Consider the following 23422-nt stretch of genomic DNA (forward strand, 5'->3'; position numbering starts at 1 on the left):
GCGTGAGCCACGAGTCTAGCATGATTCTCGGCCTGGAAATGACGCGCCAGCAAAGGAGAATACAGCCATCCCGCCAAGGTGGAACTTAAGATCCACAGCAAACCTTCTTAAAAAGTGTAATTATGTCCCGCGAAACACACTTCCCCTGAAACATTATTCACTGCGTCTCTGAAGTTCCAACATGACTGGGTGTCCTGGGTTTAGCTAGCAGCACCACTATAGAGTCGATGCCTCGACAGACACCTGCTCTCTCTCCAGCCTAAGGGTCCCCCAAGCGTCCGTTCCCAGTGGGTAGCCCCTCTTCACAAGCACATGGCCCTGGGGGCCCACTTAGCAGACGTCGCTCTGAATGGCAACCGTATTTCCTCGTGGAGCTGCTCTGTAGTCAGGGCCTTGGAGGTGGGCACTGGGCCCATCCAGCACCGGCCCGAACCGGCAGGTGGCAGACCACTTTGGTGACCGAGGGCCAGAACCAGTGCGCCCACGCCCCGGGAGGAAGGCCCTCGCATCCCTCCCGCGACACCGAAACGTGAACCCGCTCGCCAGGAGCCAGACCGCATCTGGGTACAGAAGGATCTTTTATTTTAAAACGTGTGAGGCAGGTACTTCGAACAAAAGAGAGGCTTTCGGAAAAGGGACCAGGGACGACTGCGTGAGAGACGGTCAGCCTGTCAGGAAGACCGGAGGGTCCTTGGAAAAGTTTCTCTCTTAACAGAATAAGTGACAGTGAGTCGAAGCACCGGAACTAATGGGGACACAATCAGGTGGGACTGCCGGCCGCTGCCCTGCCCCGGGTGGGCCACTGAGGCAGGGGGCACGGAGACAAAGGGGGGCCACCCTGTCGCCGGCGCCACTGCGGTGCAACGAGAACACGGGGCGAGTCACGAGAGCCCACGGGGGACAGACTGCGGACGGGGGACACGCTGCCTACAACTCCCACTGTGCGGCAGTGACACCTCTCGTCCGCGCGGTGAGGGGACACGAAGTCTCTATCTGGCGGAGCGCATGAAGTTACACTAAGGGTTTTTGTTTTTGTTCTGTTTTTTTTTGTTTGTTTTTTACAAAAAGAAAAAAGGAGAAAAGAAAGACACAGATTGCATTGCTGTCTCCCGGCGACCACGCCATCAGCCAGCACTGGGAGCTTTTCCTCCGTCCTCCTGGGCCATCGTCCGGTGACCTCCCGGGACGTGGCACCGCAAGGTGTCGCTCTGCCGGCCGCCGGTCCCTGTCAGTGCTCGGGGCGGTAGGCGGGGAAAGTCTCTGTTCGATGGAGCTTCAGAGGACTGGACACATCTGTTCCGAAAGAGAATGTTAAGACAGCGGTTACCCGTGCGCCAAGAAAGCCCGCCCTCGGAATACTGGGGACAAGTGTCTCGGGAACAACATGAGCGGCCTGTGACCCGGAACTGTTTCCAGAGGCCACTCACAGTGATATGCAAATCAGACACGGGGGAGACCGGTTAACCCACCGCCGGCCTTTGCACGAGCTCTAATCCGACCACCGATCATTTGCCCGTGTTTCGTTCTCACTGACTCCCAGGGCATCAGGGAAACGAGGGGATGGGCTCGTGGGACTGGGGGAACTCGGCCGGGACGCTGAAACCGGCCCAGGAATCAGGCGGTGCCACACGCAGTACGCCCAGGAGATCTCGCTGCAAGAGGACTTCTTGAAATCCACTTGGCCTGTACTGTTGCAGGGTTAGGTTCCAACCGAGGAAGTGGAGAAGCCAGGCAGGTGACACCCGGGGACACCGTCAGCCCCACAGTGACCCACGGGGGATGGCAAGCTTTCTCTGTGCAGACCCCAGTGTGAAACGTCTTAGACCACACGGTCCCCTTGCACCTCGGCTGCCTGGGACGCAAAGACGGCCACAGTTCACAGGGATCCAACGCATGGGCCTCGGTGTTCCCCAAATCAGAGAGAGGCTGGAACCCCCAGCAGGCCCTAAGCTTCCCAGTCTCTGCAGAGAGAGCCCTTGATTTTATAAAGATCACAGGCTTTACTGCCACCTGCTGGTGAAGGTTTCCGGGAGCCAAGAAATGGACCCCGGGTGTGTGGAACGCGGAGCTGAGCTCAGTGCTCCAGGGAACCAGATGTGGGGGCCAAGCTAGCAGAACCCCAGGGAGAGAGAGCACCTGGCTGAGTGGCATGCCTGCCCCGCCCGGTCACATGCAAGCAGAAAGCCGATGGAGGCCTAGGGCCCTGAAGTTCATTCCCAGCCCACGATCAAATGATCAAGTAGCCCCGAGCTCTGGCAGACCTCAGCCCAAGCCCCCCTCCCGATACACCAAGGATCTGCTGCACCGAGGAGTCACAACACCCAAACATAAAGAAAACAAAAATCACGGACTCGGGTACCCGCGTGCCTCCAATCTGAGCCAGAAGAACACGACACAGCCTGTCAGAGAAATCCTGAATATTAAAATATCCTGCGCCCCTAGCCATCCCTTCCTCCCACCTCCCGGCCATAAGGAACATGAACTCTATTCTCTCCCTCACACACACACGTACACACACGCAATCGCGGAGAGAAATTGTGTTCGTGAGTTTTACTACGAGCGAAGACCAGGTACAGCTTTGTCACGGCCGGTAAATCTCCTGCAGGAGGTGGGCAGCGGGCGAGCAGCGTTGACATGAAACCCAGCTCCCCGGTCAAGTGCAGGTCATCCAGCTCCCCGGTCAAGTGCAGGTCTTTCTCTGAACCGCGACTGCAGCCCCTTAGACTCCCCGAGTTTGCAGGGAGAGTGGCTGGTGGCATTCACGTGGGGTCAAGCCGAAATAAAAACACCTGCAGCTTCTGCCGTGACGGCTCACTGAATCTCCCCAGCTTGCTTTGAAGGCTGTTTGTAGCCTAAAGCCAGGACGAGGATGGAAAGATGTTCTTAGGTTTCTTGCAGGTCACAGAAAGGTCACAAGCCGGCACCGGCCGGTGGCCCATCTGGGCGCAGACCTGTTCTCTGGCCGCCACAGGTCACGAAACTCTTGGACTTGCTCATGACTATTTAAGAAGCTAGATTTCCCACAAAGGTGTTCATTCCCCTGCCCTCTTGTAAAACTGGACGGTGACACTGGACAGGGTCCCGCCACCGCACCACGGACTAGAGGGGACTGCAAACTGCCCTTTGCAAATGAGGCCCGTGGGTCACCAGGGACCCACTGCTCCCGTACCTGCCCTGTTTCCCCTTCAGCATGTCCCTCCGGCCCCTACAGATAGGCAACTCTGCTTTGGCATCTTCTCGCATTGGCTCAGACCTTAACCTATGGCTCTGTCTTAACTGCCGCACGTACGATGGTTGTGACTGTTAGAATTGATGCTGAAAATCCCATGTTAACTTCTCCAAAGTAGTCACATGCTCCGAGCATCTGTCGTCCTTAAAACACGTGTGAGTCGCATGGGCTGGAACCAGTCCGGTGGGGGAGCTATGCCCATAGCATGGCATGTGCCTGTGAGACACGCGTGGTGGCAGGATTTCTGCCCGCAGGTAAGGCCATCGGATACGAGCAGCAGCGGGGCTAGGCGTGGGAACACTGGTGTCCCAGTGCCACCTGCCACGCTCACGCCGCGTGGTCCTGAGCAGCTACTGACCGCCAAGTGTCTGGGTTTCTGCCTTCATTGAAACAGAGAACATAGTCCCGCTCCTACCAACTCAGACTGTTGCCAGGAGAACCAAACAGCACCCGGCTCTCTCCTAATAAAGCCCCTTATGCACCAGCTACACTGTCTGCTTTCTGCTCTGTGAACCTCCCAGCGGGTTTCTGTCTCAGGATCTTTGCACTTGCTGATGTTGCTAGACAGACTGATTTTTTCCCTCACTCTCAGGATGGCTGCCTCTTCTCAGACTTCAGGTCTTGGGATAAATGCCACAGCCTCCTGTGACCACCCCATTTAAAGAAGTTCCCTTGCCCAGCCGGGTGGCTTGGTGGTTGAGCGCTGACCCATGCACCAAGAGGTCATGGGTTCAACTCTCGGTCAGGGCACATGCCCAGGTTGTGGCCCTGATCCCCAGTGAGGGGCATGCGGGACGCAGCTAATCGATGTTGTCTCTCATCAATGTTTCGCTCTCTCTCTCCCTCTCCCCTCCTTTCTCTCTAAAACCAATAAAGAAAAAAAAATTATTTTAATAAAAAAAATAAAGAAGTTCCCTTATCATCATCCCCACCCCAAACTAACAGCTCCGCCTCACTATTCTTTATAACAAACACTTTCTCTTCAAAGTGACATGTCAAGTGTGAAGTTAAACATATTTCATGAGTGACGGTGACCCTTCTGAGAGGGCAAACACCTGCCGGCCTGGTGGCTCCGGTGTAGCTCCGTCATCTAGCCCAGGGCTCGGCACGAAGGCCACGCTCATTCAACACCGACTAAACGCATGAGTGAGCGGATGAAGGAACGGAGAGATGGCAACCTCGGCTACTTACTAGATGGGTGACCTCGGACACATTAGTAACCCTTCAAACTTTCAGGTTCTTCGCCGCCGATGAGAAGAACACACTCTCCGGTGGCTGTTTTAAGAACAAATGAGATCACGTGTCTTAGGCACCTCCTGCAAAACCCACAGCGCAGCCGGTCCTCAAGAAGGCGCCGTGGCTTTAATAGAGACGCTCACTAGGTATGTCTTGTCTCCCTTGTAAGGAACAACCCCGGCCCTTCACTACTGGTATGTTACTTTTTATACAAAAGAGGAAAGAGGTTTCATTCAACAGGTTTGCACATCTCTGGTCTAAACAAAGTTAAATAGATTCTTGACTGCGAGACACCACCGGGCCTTGAAAATGTGGATTTGCATGCTGAACCCCAGAAAGGGGAATTAACAAGAAGCATTTACCCCAAATGTATTGGACTTCAGCACAGCGTTAAGATGACATAGAGCACCACTGGGAAAAGATGAGTCTGTGGTTACTTTATGCAACGAATTCCTAAAGGAATCTCGTGAAGACAGTGTCAACAGACACCTGTTGAATGCTTCTCTTTCATAAATGTCTTCCTCAGTTTTCACGCTAAACCTCCTCGACCTGTTGATGCTGTATATGTCTGACTGCAGAAGAGGATTTCTAGATGAAAGCCTGGAAATGGGACGGGAGGAGTGAACGGATTAAATACCTCTTAGTGTGCATCAGATCTAGCACCTTCCTCTCGCCACCAAAAACAGGAATAATAAAATTCAGTTCCAGGATTAACCAGCAGGTGGTGGCATAGGCCTAGATTTAGGGAGGGGTTGGAAAATTTCTGGCATCAGATCAATTCCCCCATCAGGGTGTGTGTGATCTCCAAGATTACATTAAAGTAGGAGAACCTGCCAGAGAAATTACAACTTATAAATACCTGCAAAACAAGAAGAAATTACACGTACCATAAAATTTCACCATGGGGCACACACAGGCCACGGTGATGTTAATTTTTCTTAATTTCAGTTTTTTTTTCTCCCCAGAGCATGGGGGAAGAGAAGAAGGAAGGCAGGTAACATAGGTGGAACAATAGATAAACTTACTCCATTTATCTGTCATGTAAATGCCCACCCCTGATAAACAAGATAATTTTAGATAGCCTGTGAACAATATTTTTGTAAGGCCGCAAATTACTGGAAAATCATGTCCCATACAACACAGCCACATATTGTCGCTGTCCCAAGGAACACTGGTGACCAGAAACAGTCCACAAGGTAAAATAAATGGGGTCAAATCTACAGAGGATGTTCGGGTGAGGGACTATCTCAGTAAACACCGGTACAAATTAAATAGCAAGACAAAATATTGACATGAGTTCCTGCATAAGAAAAGTGTGCAAAAATGAATCATTGGATGAAATACTTGGTACAAAACACAAAGCAAAGACACAATTGTGAAGTGATCACAATGCCTGTCTCAGGCACAGAAATATCCCCAGACCCCAGGCTCTTTCGTGGGGTATTACTGTGCAGACAAAACGGAAAATGTACGAATTCTACCCAAAATGTGCATGCTCAGTAAAGATCATAGTATGCAGCAAAAAAAAAAAAAAAGCCAACAATAGAAGTTTTCATTATCTTCTTCAAAACCCAGGACATGATTACCTTCAAAGCCCTGTAATTAGCCATCGCAAGGTACCGTCTCTACAGGATACTTTTTCTCGTCCTCCCTGCCCGACTCCTCAGAAACAAGCGCTGGCCCTCTTCAAACTATTCTTCGGTAAGTACCACCACCGTGTTGGTTTGAAACATCTAGACCAGTGAACTCGGACCCGATTTTACCGTAACACCTCCTTACTTTTGAGTGATGGATAAAAGGCTAATGAATAATAACCCTAACGTAAAGGGATGATGCCCAGATTTCATTTTGAGACGTCGTTTGGTTTGTGGCTTGCTATCTTCGGTAAAAACAGCAACAGGAACTCCTGGAAAAACGGGAATGTCTTCCTTTGCGGCGACGGTCTGGCCCTCGGGGCTCCACTTCCGTGGGTGACATCTCCTCATTTTGGAGATCGTGGATTACGGGTCCTTGAGGGTTAACCCAGTCCCGTCAGCTGTGTACGGGCCTCGTGGTCACAGCAGGGGCTTTGCGCATGAAGGCAAGCTTGCAAATTTCATTGCTGAAACACACACACACACACACACACACACACACGACTGTGTCTTATGCTGCAAAACAGATGTGTCCAGATGTGAACACTGTTGGGGGCAGTTGTAGATGCCCTAGGCTTATACAAACCACATGCTAACAGCATCTAAAACATCCTCTTTCAATTTAAAAGAGATTTTAAAAAATATTATTATGCAATCAGGGCCCTGATAAGACCCTTTGCCTTAAATGATTTCTCAGGAATGTATATTTATTTTGAATAAGGATAGTTGGATTGCCTGGCCCATGTGGCTAAGTGGTTGAGCGTCGACCATGCACCAAGAGGTCACCGGTTTGATTCCCGGTCAGGGCACATGCCCAGGTTGTGGGCCAAATCCCCAGTGCGGGGCGTGCAGAGGTGGCCGATCGATGTTCTCTCTCATTGATGTTTCTACTCTCTCTCCCTCTCCCTTCCTCTCTAAAATCAATAAAGAAAAAAAAAATTTTTAAAGGCTAGTTGGATTAGTTAAGAATGATAAAACGAGTATTCTTTGTATATTTTCTGTCGAGATTGTCCTGAGGATTTCGATACTCTGGGATACTCACTAAGAAATTCAGAAACCGCAACTTATCTTCAGTGCTCGGGACTGCCTCACTCCCAGGCACCCTTGCGAACACGGTGTTCCAGGGAAATACCATGACTCATCTGTCTCTCAGGAATTAAGGCAATTTATCAACTTCCTTTCTGTGACGCCCACGTCGCATCGGTTCTCAGCTTTCTTCTGCATTCCAGACACGGGGACGCTAAACGGACGTGCCTTTTTTGTAAAGCTGATCTCGGTATGTGTAGAAAGTCAAGTTATACAACCATTCAATAGGTTTATGTGAGTGTAAGTTCATATGCTTTATCTCATTATATATTAGAAATATATAGTTGTTACAACAGCTTAAAAGTCCTGAAATACAGCTTTTTAAAAAAGAAGGTATTTAAGGAGATGAGACTGAACAAAATCGAGTAAATAGTGCAAGTGGCCTGTCTGCGATAAAAACTGGGATGATAAAATTCAAATATTGCAAAAGTCTCCGACGATGATACAGAGCAAATGACACGTGTGAGGTCCGACGTCGCCGGACTCTGTCTCTGCAGAGAAACCTCGGCAGGCGAGCTCACCTGCCACGCGTGTTCCTTCACACGGCGCTGGGTGCCTTTGCTGAGCATCCACCACGGACCGCGCTCTCTGCAAGCGCACGGAGACCTGTCACGCAGACCAACACGGGGAACCTCGGTGCCCTCTGCAGACCAACACGGGGAACCTCGGTGCCCTCTGCAGACCAACATGGGGAACCTCGGTGCCCTCTGCAGACCAACACGGGGAACCTCGGTGCCCTCTGCAGACCAACACGGGGAACCTCGGTGCCCTCTGCAGACCAACACGGGGAACCTCGGTGCCCTCTGCAGACCAACACGGGGAACCTCGGTGCCCTCTGCAGACCAACACGGGGAACCTCGGTGCCCTCTCCACATCGCCCTGTGGCTACTCCGTGCAGGAGGGAGAAAAGGGATGAGGATAAACGGACCCAGCGCTCCCGCCCGCCTGGGCACTGCGCTTCTCGAAGGAGCCGGTCACCCGTCAAGTGACCTCCCGACTCAAGGCAACGTGAAAACTGGGCCAGGCTGAAAAGGAGGCTGCCCCCGTCCACCTCTGTGAGCGCACCCCGCCAGAGATGCCCTGGTTCTCGCCAGGCCTGGGAGGCGCGTCAGAGAAAACAGGAAGCCCCTCTGGGGGGGGGGGGGGAGAGGGACGGCCGCAGGACGGGCGGGGGGAGGGCTGGTGACCAGGGCCCAGGGAGCGTTTCGCACTGAGGCCCATTTTCCGAGGTCACCCATCGCTGTCACACTGAGGGGCTCACATTCGTCTGCATCGGAATGAGGTGCGGTCCAGTGCATGCCCGTCAAGGCCCTGGCCTCGTGTCCCCCGTCCGTGACGAGTTCTTCAGCAAGGTCGCCCCACCGGCCTATTTATCCACAAGTCACAACGCACGGGCTGTCCGTGTAGACCACCCAACATAAAAGCTGCATTCGAAGGTGTGAGAACACGTTTACCTAGGACTTCGAACCTTCCTGCTGGGCCGTGCCCGGTTCAGAGACCACTTTCTGGCCTCTTGCGATCTGGTTCGAGTGGCAGCAGAACCAGAACCCAGGACTCCCTGCCTTGTTCCATTCCCTTCCCCTGGACCCGGTTCCTAAGCTTAGAATCACCTGGAGGGGTGTTCATACAGGGTGGCTGGTCCCCACTCTGAGTCCCAGGTTCCGTAGGCCTGGGAGGGGCGGGGCAGCCGGAACTTTCCCTGCGTCCCAAGTAGTGCAGGTGCTGGGAGCGGTCAACCCCCGCACTGCTCCTGAAGCAGGGGCGCCAGACCTCCGACCCAGACCTGTGGGCACGCCTGGAAGCACACACTGGGCAGCCACAGCCTCCAGCTTTTAATCTGCGGGGTGGGGGCCGAGAATGGGCACTGGAAGCAGTTTTCCCTGGGGACACAGAGGTGCAGTTGGCGCCTGGGGAGTGAGACATGGGGGCCCCGGCCCGGAGGGAGGGGCTCAGGAGCGTGCATCCAGCCGCGGTGAGCGGAGCGGAGCCCTGCCTGCCCGCACCCTCCCCGCCGGCCACCTTCCCTCCGCGCTCACCTTGCAGGCGGCAGAGCTGGCCCGCGCTGTGCTGCCTGGTGATGTGCTGCCAGTAGGCGCTGCGGGGCAGGGGCACCATGGTGCTCAGCGAGGCGGCCCGCTCGCTCATCTTCATCTGCAGCTGTCAGGGCGAGAACAGGACACGGTGCGTCAGCTACGCGGTGGAAGGAGACCTGACCACGGGGCTCGGGCAGCGCCCGGCAACCATGCAGCGCCCCAGTAACCGCGCAGCACCCCGTGACCACGCAGCACCTTGGTAACCACACAGCACCCCGGTAAATGCGCAGGACCCCGGTAACCACACAGCACCCCGGTAACCACGCAGCACCCCGGTAACCACACAGCACCCCGGTAACCACGCAGCACCCCGGAACCACACAGCACCCCGGTAATGGCGCAGCACCCCGGTAACCGCGCAGCACCCCGGTAACCGCACAGCACCCCGGTAAATGCACAGGGCCCCGGTAACCGTGCGTTCAGGCCTGGGACATGTGGCGATCTCAAACCAGCGGAAGGCAGGTTTAATCAACTAACAGGGAGACACCTCCATATTGTGCCCATTGCGCCCCCTGGGCCTAGAGAAAAGGCTCATCCCCGAAACCGTGTGGGTGGTGCGGGTGCTCAGTGAGGTGGTGCCTGCTGATCCTGTGCCCGGCACAGACTAGGCACAGGGAGAAAAGGAGGGTCTTAGTAGAAATTGTTATTATTACTATTATTACTATTATCCATGGCAATGCCCATTTAAAGATTTTTTTAAAAAAAATAAAGAAAATCCCCACTCTACCCAGTCACCAGCAGTGCAGTACCAGACATGATAGCTGTATGTTCATTCAGTACCAGACATGATAGCTGTATGTTCATTCAGTACCAGACATAATAGCTGTATGTTCACTCAGTGCCAGACACGATAGCTGTACGTTCACTCAGTACCAGACACGATAGCTGTATGTTCACTCAGTAAAGCCAAAATAACGAGGCTCCTCACCCTGGAGACCCAAATGTCACAGCTGATGACACCGGACTTGAAGGCGAGGGGCCTCTGGGGAGGACTGTGTCCTTCCTGCCCCCACTTTTCACCTCCACACACTTATACAGCTTGTCTTTCCTTCTAAATAAACATAGTGCTTTCACATTCAAAAGGAGAAATAAAAACGATCCCAACCCCAGAATGTGTAAGTAGAGATATTTCTGCTGTAACATGATACACACGTTCCTGGAAAATGTCCCGTTCTGCAAAATGGTTGGGGAATCAGGTGATGGGAAGGCCATTGAACACATACCCCCATTAATGACCAGAGTCACCGTCACTTGGGGAACCAGCCCGGAGGCCGGGAGTTCACGGGGTGATGGAAAACAGGCGAACGTTGGGCTGGAAATGCTGCTTGCCGAGTGTTCGGGTGTGAGACAGGGGAGGGGCTCCCCCCAGCAGCGGGTGCTGAGCACGCATAGCCACGAACGGGGGACCCCCAGTCCACCTCTGGTCCCAGGAGGGCTGCAGGGTGTTTGAGGTCACACCGCCTGTCCTTCTAACTGCCGGACAACCCAGCTGTCCACTGCACCAGCTGCAGAGACGATGCCCGTGCAGCGGGAGTCGTGAGTGTGGCCCGTGGAAGGCGGTGGTGCAGGACCTAGACAAGGCCACGTCACCATGTGGGGGCAGGCTGGTGGCATAAGAGAGGCTCAGAATCAGAGGATTTTAGAACCGGAAGACGGTTCCGTTACATGTTTTGTTCACTGAGGCGTTCTCAGCTCCCAGACCGTGCCTGGTAGACAGTAGGTGCTCAGTAAATATGTGCTGAGTGAAAGAAAGACTCTAACCCATGACGTAGGAGAGCTGTCTCCAACCAGCTTGCAAAAGCCAACTGCCACCTCTTTCGGGAATTCCGCGAGCTGCTTGTGAAATGCAGCCACCATCAAATATTAGTTATAGACACTTACAGTTGAATAAATTAATGGATACATATGTGTGTGTGTGTACACACCAAACTCACTATAATCTATGCTCCTGAGGTCATTACGTTGGTCGTGGTCTCCGTGTGCCCTTCTGGTCGTCACTGTCCCCACGGGCTCTGCTGTCTCACACCCTAACACTGTCGTCACTAGGTGAGCCCGCCTGGCCCTAAAGGCAATGAACGTATGATTCTTCCTCTGCCCCGACTCTGCCACTTTACGGACAAGGACAGCAAGGGGGACGACTGGAACCCGCTGACCACCAGTGAGAAGCTAGCCTCAGGACTCCCTAGTTTGGGGCACGCAACCCAGAGAAAGACAGACGCGTGAGCCACTGCTTACAAACCTCTGCCGCGGCCCCAGCCCAAGCCGTCTCCTTCCCCAGGCCCCCTTCCTATCCTCCGGTGGCTCCCCAGCACCCCCAGGCTAACAGCCAAAACTTCCCAGCATGCGGTCCTCTGATCCTGCTACCAGCCAGTCTCATGGCCCAACACACACCCAGGTCCAGGCGGTGCCAGCAGTGCCCACCCTCACCTGCGGAGCTGTCCAGAGCTGCGGAACGGTCACCTGGTTGCACTCACCTTCTCTTCCGGGGTCAGCCCAGGAATCGCCTCCGCTGGACACTCTCCTGACATCTCTCCTCCCTAATGACACCAGGCGTTCCTGCCAGACCTCTCCCAGTCCTGCTTACTCTGACCGCTGGCTGTTCGGATGGCCGCTACACCAGCCGGCCTCCCAGGACAGACCCTGGCCTCCTGGAAGGCAGGGATCGGGCCTGTCATCTCTGTATCCCCAGCCCCTTCCTAGGACCTCCCGAGGCTTCACCAATGGAGGATGGATGAGTGGATGGATGGATGGATGGATGGATGGATGGATGGATGGATGGATGGATGGGTGGGTGGGTGGATGGATGGATGGATGGATGGATGGATGGATGGGTGGATGGGTGGATGGATGGATGGGTGGATGGGTGGATGGGTGGATGGGTGGGTGGGTGGGTGGATGGATGGATGGATGGATGGATGGATGGATGGATGGATGAGTGGATGGATGGATGGATGGATGGATGGATGGGTGGGTGGGTGGGTGGATGGATGGATAAATGAATGAATGAACGAGCGAATGGAGCCAGCCTTTGCCCAGGCAGCAAGGAATACCTTTCAGAAATAAATCCTAATCAACCCAGCCCACAGAAGCCCTAGGAGCCTGAGGCTGAACTCCTGCTGAAGCTTTGGGTGCAGGTCACACGCAGGTGGCTGTCCCTGGCTGTGGCGCACATGGTGATGAGGCTCTGCCTCCTTCTACTCTGCCGCTGAGCGGATGAGCAGGAGCAAGGCCTGGGAGAAGGTCCGCGTGTGCACAGGCACTGCGGGGGAGGGGCAGTCCCTCAGCAGGGGTGCCGCACAGCCCGACCCACTCATTCAGGCGGCAGTGTGAGCTCAAGGTGGTTGACTTCGCCCTTCAAGCTGTGCGGTGACCAGCAGCGATGCTCTCGGGGGCCTTCCTACCGCAGCCTGGAGAGTTCTGACACTGCCCAGGGGCCTGAGTAACCAGCGGGTCTAGCTGATTGGGCTTTGAAGGCACAGAGAGTGTCCCCGTGCACCAGAGAGGGAACGTGACCTTAGGGTCAGAGACCCGTGTTCCAGTCCAGGTTTTTCTCCGGGAGCTGTGTGACATAGGACCACTCCCACCCCCCCATCCCCCCCACCCCACCCCCGCCCTGGAGCCTCCAAGTCTCCTTTCCCAAAGAATGTCACTTCCAATGAGACAGTTAAACTAAACGAATGAGAATCATCCAGTTACCACACACAGGAATGGGATCCTGATCCAGGGACGGTGCGGGTGGACCTGGAAACATGCCCCGGGGGAGGAAGCCAGGCTGGAAAGGCCACACCCCGCATGACGCCATCCACAGGAAACGTCCACAAAAGGCAAATCAGACGCAGAAGCTAAGTCAGTGCTGCCTGCCAAGGCGGGTGGTAGCGAAAGGAAGAACCGCACGTTCATTGCCTACATCCTTGGGGTGATGAAAATGGTCTGCTGTCCTGGCCTGTTGGGCTCGGCGGTTAGAGCATCAGCCTGCAGTCCAGACAGACCCAGGTTCGGTTCCCGCTAAGGGCACGTACCGCGGTTGCAGTTTGTCCCCGGCCCTGGTTGGGGTCATGTGAGTGGCAGCCACTCGATGTGTCTCTCTCACATCAATGTTTCTCTCTCTCTCTTCCTCTCTCTCCCTCCCACTCTATCTGAACAAAAAATGGAAAAATGTCCTTGGGTGAGGATTAAAAAAAAATTGTCTGCAATTGGCCCTGGCCGGTTTGGCTCAGCGGTTAGAGTGTTGGCCCGTGGACCAATGAGTCGAGGGTTCGATTCTGGTCAAGGGCACGTACTTCAGTTGCGGTTGGGCCCTGGCCCTGGTCGGGTCGTGCTGGAGGCAGCCAGTGGATGTGTCCCTTTCATGTCAATGTTTCTCTCTCTCTCTCTCCCTCCCTCCCTCCTTCCCAGTCTATCTGAAGATAAATGGAAAAATATCCTCGGGTAAGGATCTAAAACAAAGAAAAACTGTTCTGGAATTGAATGTGGTGATGTTTTCACAACTCTGTGAAGACACTGAATTCACAGTTTAAAGGGCACATGGAAAAGTAGGTGAATTACATCTCAACAAAGCTGTCACCAAAACTATAAAATCAGAGAGTAGTATGTGCTCTGCAGACTATTTTTAAAAAGCATGGCACTGTGGGTTAGCGGGTGGCTCTCAGTCTCAGGGGAAGTGACATTACGGCTGAGTGACAACTGACCAAAGCCTGGTCCCCATCATTACCACCGCCAAGACCCTCCCCTCAGCATGACGGGCGCACCGTGTCCGCCCACCTCTGGGAGAGAAACATGCTAATGAGCACGACGCAGCTTCCCGGTGAGACAAGGAAAACAAGCATCCTCCACGCGACCCCAAGCGCAGTGATGGTCGCTGTGCTGTGCGCCAGGCTTGGCTGACCCTGTGCGCCCCAGACGAGGGCCACGGGCAGTGCGGAGGGTTGCCGCCCGCCCACACCAGCCGTCCTCCTCCGCACTCCAACCGTTTCTGCGGCAGAGCTGTTTCTGGAAACTGAACATCAGGCAGGATGGACCTGTCTGCTGCAGTCCACAATCATGAGCACCCTATGCCGTGTTCGCGACGTGGGTCCGGATCCGCTCAGCAAGGAGCGTACACCATCGCCCCGGCGCGCCCGTCACCCCAAGACGAATTCCGTCCTCATCAGACTCAAACTGCCCCCGGGTCGCTCCTTAGAGTGACTCAGGTGAGCTCTCTGCCACAGCAACTTTGCATATGCAAATCGCCCCCTCATTTCCCATTCACTCAACCTGCTGAGCAAGGACAGGGTTTAGGGTTCAGCTGTGTGTGGGAACTGCATCCGCGCCCGGATGTCGCTCAATATGAGAGACGTCCACAGCTCATCCACGTCGATGGGACCCTCTCGAAAAGCACATACACATCAAATAAATAAAAATGCTTGGAGAATAGAGGGAATCTCCTGGTTCCGGGTGGTGCGCAATGAATTCAATGAACAGGTATGAATGAGGCCCTTCCTCTGGGGAGGGGACAGTTGTAGAAACAGAAGAAAATCCGAACAACTCAGGCTCCCCCTAGGACCAAAGCCCCCTTCCCCCTCCGAGGCAGCTCTCCTTGGATCTGGTAGTGTTTACCTGGCACCTAAAAGGGGCGGGGGGCACATTTTTGTGACATTCATTATCCATTTTTAAAAACATGTAATAAATTATACTCTTCTTTCTTAGTACTGATATAGTTTTATTATGTTCACGGGATACAGAAAAGGATATAAAGTAAGTCTGAAATGAGCCCTATACCCATCATCTAGGAAAAACAAAGAAGCAAAGAGAACTTTAACATGTTAATATATTTCCCTCCGATTTTTTGTATGATGTTCATACACTGTACTTAACACAAACCGCACGATAGTGCGCACACTCTAGACCATACTCTTTTTTGCACTTAATACATGACAAACATATCTTAATGTTTCTAAATACTGCCATCTTCTACCCTGTCCTTTTTTTATTTTTAATATATTTTCATTGATTTTCTTAGAGAGAGAGGAAGGAAGAGACAGAAACATCAATGTGAGAGAAACATCCATCAGCTGCCTCCTGCACGCCCCCTACTGGGGGTGGAGCCCACAACCAGGGCACGTGCCCTGATCGGGAATCGAACCGGGACCTCTCAGTCCATGGGATGATGCTCAACCCACTGAGCCACAGCGGCCAGGGCACCCCTGTCATTTTCTTGTCCCATCGTAGGGCTCCTTTGGCTGTGCCAGACTTGATTCATTCATTTCTCTCACTGTGTATCATTTACCAGGTGAGATCATGGAATTAAATTCGAACCCAATCTCCTTTATCACCTTTTTTTTTCTGGCTAACCACGATTTTTATTCTGGGACCCACTCTATCAACAGTCATCCCGATAATCAATTCTTTACAGAACTGTTCAATTTTATCTAATTTACGTATCAAGTTGTATCTTAGACTGACTCCAACATTACTTTTAAATAGTTGCATCGGAAAAGGGGAGAGTCGGTAATTTCATTTTTGTTCTTCAACACAGTAGTCTTCCCTTCACAGAATTGTGTGGCTATACAACAGATTAATGTGTGGACGTGAAAAAGAAAGAGTCTGGTCTTTGTGACGTGATGTAGGGCGATTCTAAAATCAACGGTTCACCATTACTTATTGACACGTGCGCACGGGGTGGGTTTAAGCCCCACCTACCCCCACTCCGCTGATTCTCAAGTGCGTCTCTAACTCCTACCTCCCCCCAAACCTCAGCCTTGTGTTAACAGCACCTCCCACCTCACCCTGTGGGCCCCTCTCATTCCACATGTACCAACCTGAACACTGCCTCCAATGCCTCAGTCCCCAAGCTCTCCTCCTTCCAGGTAAATGCTTCTTCCATCTGCCTGTTGCTGTTTAAACAACAAAAAAAACAGCCCTGGCCGGTTTCGCTCAGCGGTTAGAGCATCGGCCCGCGGACCAGAGAGTCCTGGGTTTGTTCCCGCTAAGGGCACCTACCTCGGTTGCAGTTTGTCCCCGGCACCAGTTGGGGCCGTGTGGGTGGTGACCAGTTGATGTGTCTCTCTCACGTCGATGTTTCTCTCTCTCCCTCTCTCCTCTCTCCCTTCCCCTCTACCTGAAGATAAATGCAAAAATGTCCTCAGGTGAGGATAAAAATAAATAAATAAATATAATAAAATAAAAATACACAAGAAGAAAACAACAACTCTGAGACTAGCTTGTTTCCTCTCTACCCTTCAAAAGAGCTCACCCATCAGCAAGTCCCGGGTTCCCAGTCTTCAAACTGTATCTGGAGTCTGCTGCCACCCCCCCCAGAACCCCCACGGCCCGCGGCCATGTCCCCCGCTCTCCCCCATGCCTAGACAGCCCCCCGTGTGTCTTCTCGCCTGTCCTCCTGCCTGCCCCACGACCCTCTCAAAGCCAAGTCAGACCTCGCCCTTCTCATCCACAGTAGCTTTGCGGGTCCCCCTCCCAGCCCCGACCCCAGAGCCTTCTTCAGATGACACTTACTGGAAACTACAAACGCGTGTTCAGTGAAGCTTAAAGGTAATTTTACATCTCTAACCAGAGAGACGGACTCCAAATATCTCATGAGTGGTAAATATGTTTTGAACTGAATCTTAAAATATTAGATTTCCACAAAATCCAGACTAAATGTCTCCCTTACAAGAGAACAGTAATCAGAGACCATCCCTTCTAGAATGGAGGCCAGTGTGGCTCCGTTGGTTGGGCATCGTACTGTGCCCCAAAAGGCTGCTGGTTTGATTCTCAGCCCGGCACGTGTCCGGGTGTTTGGCTCGATCCCGGTAGGGGGCATGCAGGACACAACCTTCGATGTTTCACTCCCACATCGATGTTTCTCTCTCTCTCTCTCTCTCTCTCTCTCTCTCTCTAAAAATCAGTAAAAATGTTTTTAAAAGAAGAAAGGAAAAAAAAAAGACAAAAGTTAAGCATGTGTTCGTGGAACATGTGATCTATTTACACGATCTGACAAAGCCACGCTTCGGAGGTTTATCAGACACCCGTGTACAATTCCGGCAAATATATTTCGTCTGGTTTGGTGCTGGGAGTAGTTCATGGCGGTAACTACGCTTGCAGCCTTCTTGGGGTTTTTCTGCTTGATGAAGCAGGCTCAGTCAATCAACACAAACTGCTCAGCATGCTCCTTGTTTCGCTAAGTGGCAGAACCAATTCCCCTGCACAGCCACGCAAATGTCGTGGACCAGGTTCTGTAATCACCGTGGGGCGACCACACTGTGGATGAGGTCAGTCCGTCCCAAGGTGCACAGAGGTCTGCTCAGCGCCTCTGCGCCCGCCTCTCCCCCACCTTCGGGACAGGTGCACGCCCCTGTATGTGAGAGGAGAAAGGATGCCTTATTAAATATTTTTTTTTTATTGATTTGTTTTAGAGAGAGAGAGAGGAAGGGAGAGAGAGACAGAAACATCGATGTGAGAGAGAAACATCAATTGGCTGCCTCCTGCACGCCCCCTACTGGGGGTCGATCCCACAACTCGGGCATGTGCCCTGACCAGGAATGGGAATCGAACCGGGACCTCTCAGTCCACGGGTGGACACTCAGTCCACTGAGCCGCACAGGATAGGCCCAGGAGGAAGGATGTCTTGAAAGGATCTAGTCTCCTCCAGTGAGAGCTTCATATGTCCCTGCTCCCGAAACACAGGAAACCCCGCAAACATGTCCTGTGATACACACGACGAGCCTGGTTCGTGTTCGATATGATCCGTCGCGTAGGGGAGTGGGCAACGCGGACACTGTTCGGGGCACACGTGCACTGAGCGGTCGGACTGCGTCTCACTGCGACCTGCGTGGAGAGCAGCAAGGCAGCCCCTCCCGGGCCCTCTCTAGCTCCTGTTCCACTTCTCCCAGCCACCAAGGGCCTGTCTCCGACCACTCAGAGCCCTGGTTCTCAGAGAATGGACCCTGGACCAGCGACCTCCGATTCCCCCGAGAACTTACTAGAAATTCAAACTCCAGTGCCCCACCCCAGAACCTACTGGAACACTGGAGATGGAGTCCAGCGACCTGAGACTTTGATGCTCACGGATGGCGGAGATCCGTCCCTGAGTGTCTCTGTCCCGTTCCCTCACCCTACCCCCCCTGCCCGGCCCGCAAACACACACACTCAGGCCCCGGGTGCCCTGTGCTCCCCCTCCGGTCTCCCAGATGCCTTCCCTCCTCTCCGTTCCCACGGACACAAGTCCTGAGCTTTGCGTTCCTGCCCTGACTCTTCACTTACCAGTTCTGAGCCACCGAGTCTCAGTTTCCCCCTCTGTGAAATGGACCTAATACTATTGTCAGTAAAATGCAAAGTATTCCAGTGTTCTGGAAGGCAATGCAGCAACACAAATTTAAATTAAAAAAAAAAAATACGTATACCTTTTAATTCAGCAATCCTACTCCTGAGTTTAGAAAATCCAGTTTTTAGAAACACAGCTAAATACAGTTCAGAAACTCAGTGAAATGGATGTTATATAAAGGTACGTGCATGTTTATTACAGTGTTATTAGTGGCCAAAAAAAAATCCAACATTCATATTCCATCGAGACCCTGGAATATCACACGGCCATGAAAAAGAATGAATAAGACCGCCCTGGCCAGTTTGGCTCAGCGATGAGAGCATCGGCCTGCGGTCCAGAGAGACCCGGGTTTGGTTCCCACTAAGAGCATGTACCTCGGTTGTAGTTGTCCCCGGCCCTGGTTGGGTCGTGTGGGTGGCAGCCACTCGATGTGTCCCTTCACGTCGATGTTTCCCTCTCTCTCTCTCTCTCTCTCTCTCTCTCTCTCTCCTTTCCTTCCACTCTATCTGAACAAAAATGGAAAAATGTCCTCAGGTGAGGATTTAAAAAAAAAAAAAAGAATGAATAAGACCAAGGTTGGCAAACTTTTCTGTCAAGGTAGAAAAAGGCCATACTGCCCATGGCCAACCAATCAATTCTTTTGTTCCAGTGTGGAAACAGCCGCATTATATCAACGAACGTGCATGCGTGTGTTCTAGAAAAACGTTACTTAGAGAAACAGGCACAGGCCTTGAGATCAGACCTACAGACTCATGACTTGTAACTATTTCCGCTGGATACTTACTACTGAATGAGAAAACCAGGGGGTAGTTTTTAGCATGTGTCATATGAGCAGACTTTTGCAAAACCAACAATGACCCTCAAATACCCATCTTGTGTACGTGTCTGTGTGTGTGTGTGTGTCTGTGTCTATGTGCATGGCATGTAGACACATTTCTACACAGGGTTGTGTGGCTACAGAAGGAAACATGGAAAGGTAAGTATAAACTTGCTGATAAGATTTAGGCGTTGCTGAAGAGGGGGAGGGGAAGACACTCAGAAATGAAGCAAATAATGAAAAGAAAACACGCAGTATTAATCGGCACCGAGACACTAATCGTCACTGAGATATTAACTGTCACCGAGATGGTCAAATTTTTGCAGCCGGTTAAATTTTACACACATGTACTTGTGTAAAAATAAACTGCATCGGATTCAAAACCCAACCCCTCCCTGCAAGGAGAGCTGGGAAAATTAAACGGAATGAAGCGTGCAGACGCTCAGCATGGCCAGATGGAGCTGTTGGCTGTTCCAACCTTAATTATCCCTCAATTAGACTAAGCCTCCTAATGCGTTTCCGCTCTCGGGCTCCCTGACAGCCCTGCCTTCCGCCGTCCCCTCCGGTGAGTCCTGCCCTCGGGGTCCTTCGGTGCGTCCTCTGGGCAGCACCTCTAAGCCACGCACTGCTCGGGGCTGGACACGCAGAGATGACTGGCCAAGTGTCCAGCAGGGCAGCCCTTGCTCCAGGCTGGCACCGGGAGCGGCCAGAGGGCTGGTCTAAACCAGCTTCAGCCATGCTGCCATCTGTCTCTGCAGCGGCATGATTCCTGGCACGGAGTAGGCGCTTTGCAGAAAAGCAGGCGAATGACTCCATCCCTGATGGACGGATGGATCGACTCGACCGAAGGCATGAATCCAGGAATGACCAGGAAACCCTGTAACTACAAGTCAACGGTAGTTATGGTTCAGGTGACTTGTGGTTAGTGGGTACCAGGCACTACGGCAAGACATGGCTTGCTTCACCCCACCCGACACAGCACGTACTGATGTCACCCCCCTTACAGAGGGGGACACATACGAGGGTGGTGAAGGGATCTGCCCCAGGACACTGAACTGGGAAAGATGCCCAGCCAGGACAGAAGGCCTGGCCACTTACCCCAGACTTTCCAAGTTCACATCGCCATCCTGTGTGTTTCTCATAGAAAGTACTGGGGATCTTATGAAGGTCGCAAAGGATGGGCTCGTGTCCTGTTCGTCGTGATAAAAGACACCCGGATTCTGTTTCCAAAGCTTAGAGAAATGGCAACTGGCCAAGCGTCCAGTCGGCAAGGAGACGGAAACCCCCGCGCACCCCGAGGAACAGAATCGCCCAGGGACTCGGCCACAGGCTTCTGGACCCCGCGGCCCCAGGGGCCTTCTCTCCAGTGGAAGTGGACTCCCGGCCCCATGTGGTCTTTCTCGGCTCCCTCCTGACCGTCCTCACAGGCTGCCCGACCCTGACTCTGGCTGTGCCCCACGCGTGGCGTGAAACACCCAAAGGTCTGCCTGTCCTTCTTCCGGTTCCTCTCCCGTGTTCTGACACTTGAAGGAAGAGTGACGGCTGCTGTTATCGTCAAATGCTGCCGGGATGTCGCAGAGCATGACTGCCCCGTCAAGGAAGCAGAGCGAGCAGAGGCAGACTTGAACTAGAGAGAGAGAGGTGCGGAGGAGGAGGAGGGAGAGGAAGACAGCTTTTCTCCTAAGGAGAAAACGGAGCCACGGCAGCAGGGGAGCAGAATCGGGCTGCGGCGATGCCACCACCGTGGCCCGTGGCTCTGAGGAAGCGCACCGCTCGTGAAATCAGCCGTCTGGGGCCACGTCCCCAGGCGCAGCGCTTTGCTGAGTGCCAGGCGTACAGAAACGGTTGTTTTCATGGGGAATGAAAGGGATCTGCAGCCTTTTATCCAGAGCTCCCCGAATTCCCAGCCACTCACATAAAACGAAACCCTTGCTCCCTCTGCTTCTGGTAAGGTTTTATGCCCACCTGCTGAGGAAACCCCCCACCCCCGCGGAGGAAGTCCCTCCCCACCTGAGATGGACACCCTTGGGGACTGTTTCCCAAGGCCTCCGAAGGTGACCTGCCCCGGCCCTGGGCCTTGTGTGGGCATCGGAAGGGGATGGCAATTGGTCTCTGGCTTCATTTCTCTTTCTCTGTGCCCACAGTTACCTGACCGATCCCTAGTCTGCTCATCAGCAAACCCTTAGAAAGCCCTGCCTGGCCTGGAGCTCACGCCCTATGGACACGCGGGACCTTGTGCCCCCTCGAGGCTTAGCCCCACAGAGGTCAGCTTTGGCAGCGAATGCGAAGGCAAAGCTCTCCTGTGGGCAGATGGAGCCTCCAGCTCAATGGCTCACACGCAACAAAAGCAGATGTTTGGGGACAGGATGCCATGCGCACGCCAGACCCGAGAGCAGAGAGTGGGCAGCGGCGGGCCGTGTTTCCGCCCGGTGCTCACGCCGGGCACAAGCTCAGAGTGCAGTGCTGGGCTGGTGGGCACGGGGCCCTGGGCCACGGAGATGGCTGCGCTTTGGCCCCCTCACCCTGCCGAGTGGGTGTGACTGGCCCCCTGTGCCAGTTTATGGAGGTCCTGCAGGAGCCCCGAATGGAAGGCAGAGGCCTCGGCCACAGGCCCATGCCGTCCGGCTTCTGCAGACACCGTCAGTGTCTTAAGAAAACGACAACCATGGGCGCTCAGACCCGTCACCTGAATTCCTGGTGCCCCCCGTTTATGTGCCCGTTGCTTCAATGTGAGTCTCTTTCCCTGCCCCTCCCCCCAGGCCGGTCCTGTAAGTAACAGGGGAGTTGCTGCGATTGGGCAAATGTGCTGAATCTCACTGGGTCCCTCCTCGCTGTTTCGTGAGGGCTCACGTGAACACACGAGAAACACCATCATCACTCACACGCCACACGGATGTAAACACGACAAAGGGAGGCCCAGCTGCCGTGATCAGAGGTGACACGTGGTCCTGGCATGCTCGCCCAGCCCGTTCTGGCCCAGTTCTCCAGCAGAACCGCCCACCTTCAGAGCAGGGCCTGTCAACCTCCGCGCTACTGGCAGACGGAGCCACGCTACTCGCTGTTCGTCGTGAGGGGGGCCGGCGCATCGTGGGACTGAGCAGCATCCTCGGCCTTGCTCGCTACATGCTGTTGGCATCTCCCCCGCACCCCGCCCTGTGTTGACAACCAAACATGACTCCACATATTGCCAGCCATCCCCCAGGAAACAAAATTGCTTCCCACGGAGAACCACTGGTTTGGGGGTGACCATACATTCTGGTTTACTCGGTTGTACCCTGTTTCCCTTTCTTATCCAGGCCGAACTCTTCCCCTGGGCAGGCTTCGGGGACACACAGCCTGGGTCATCCCAGGGCCTAGAAAGGACCCACGCGTGCTGTCCACGTCTGCTGTCCCCACCCCGACATCTTACCAATTTTCGAACAAGGGCCTGTGCACTTTCACGTCAAGCCTACACCTTGCACAGCCAACCCTGCTCCTCAGAGAGAGTCAGCTTTCACTTAAAAATGCCCCGCTCGGCGGAAGGTCCCTCCGTCAGCCTGCGGCGCACACGGGTCAGAGCCTTTGCAAGCTCACACGTCATTCCGTATTGACTGCAAACTAGAAAATCCTGGCTCGCCCTTTTTTTTTTTTTAATCCCCACCGAGGACATGTTTGCATTTATCTTCAGATAGAGCCGGAGGGAGAGAGGGAGGAAGAGAGAGAGAGAAACATCGGTGCGACCCCAACCGGGGCCGGGGACAAACTGCAACCGAGGTACGTGCCCTTAGCGGGAACCGAACCCGGGACTCTCTGGTCCACGGGCCGACGCTCTAACCGCTGAGCCAAACCGGCCAGGGCAGGTTTACTCTCCATGACAACCCACCCTGCTGGGTCCGGTCACCAATACGCTCGCGCTGACGCCCAGCTTGCATTTTCTATCCTAAATTCCGGGGTACGCGGACCCCGCCCAGCGGCAGCCAGCCTCTGCTCCCGGGAACACGGCTGGAACCTTCCATCGCAAGAGATCTGCGGGAAATCAAGGTGTCGGCA

At 53.7% G+C, this 23422-nt stretch overlaps 1 protein-coding gene across 1 annotated transcript in view; it reads right to left on the bottom strand.

Annotated features, from left to right (window-relative positions):
* Positions 1–1102: 1102 nt before the first annotated feature.
* The window catches only part of DOK5 (docking protein 5), a 126916-nt gene continuing 104596 nt past the window's right edge, over positions 1103–23422 (bottom strand). Inside the window, exons 7-8 of the mRNA XM_036245092.1 lie at positions 9222–9342; positions 1103–1293 (exon numbers count right to left, since the gene is read on the bottom strand). Of these exons, the coding sequence (XP_036100985.1) occupies positions 1229–1293; positions 9222–9342 (186 nt within the window). The 3' untranslated portion in view covers positions 1103–1228. The remainder of the gene's footprint in view (positions 1294–9221; positions 9343–23422) is intronic.

This window comes from Molossus molossus, unplaced genomic scaffold (assembly GCF_014108415.1).
Source record: "Molossus molossus isolate mMolMol1 unplaced genomic scaffold, mMolMol1.p scaffold_m16_p_6, whole genome shotgun sequence".
NCBI lineage: Eukaryota > Metazoa > Chordata > Mammalia > Chiroptera > Molossidae > Molossus > Molossus molossus.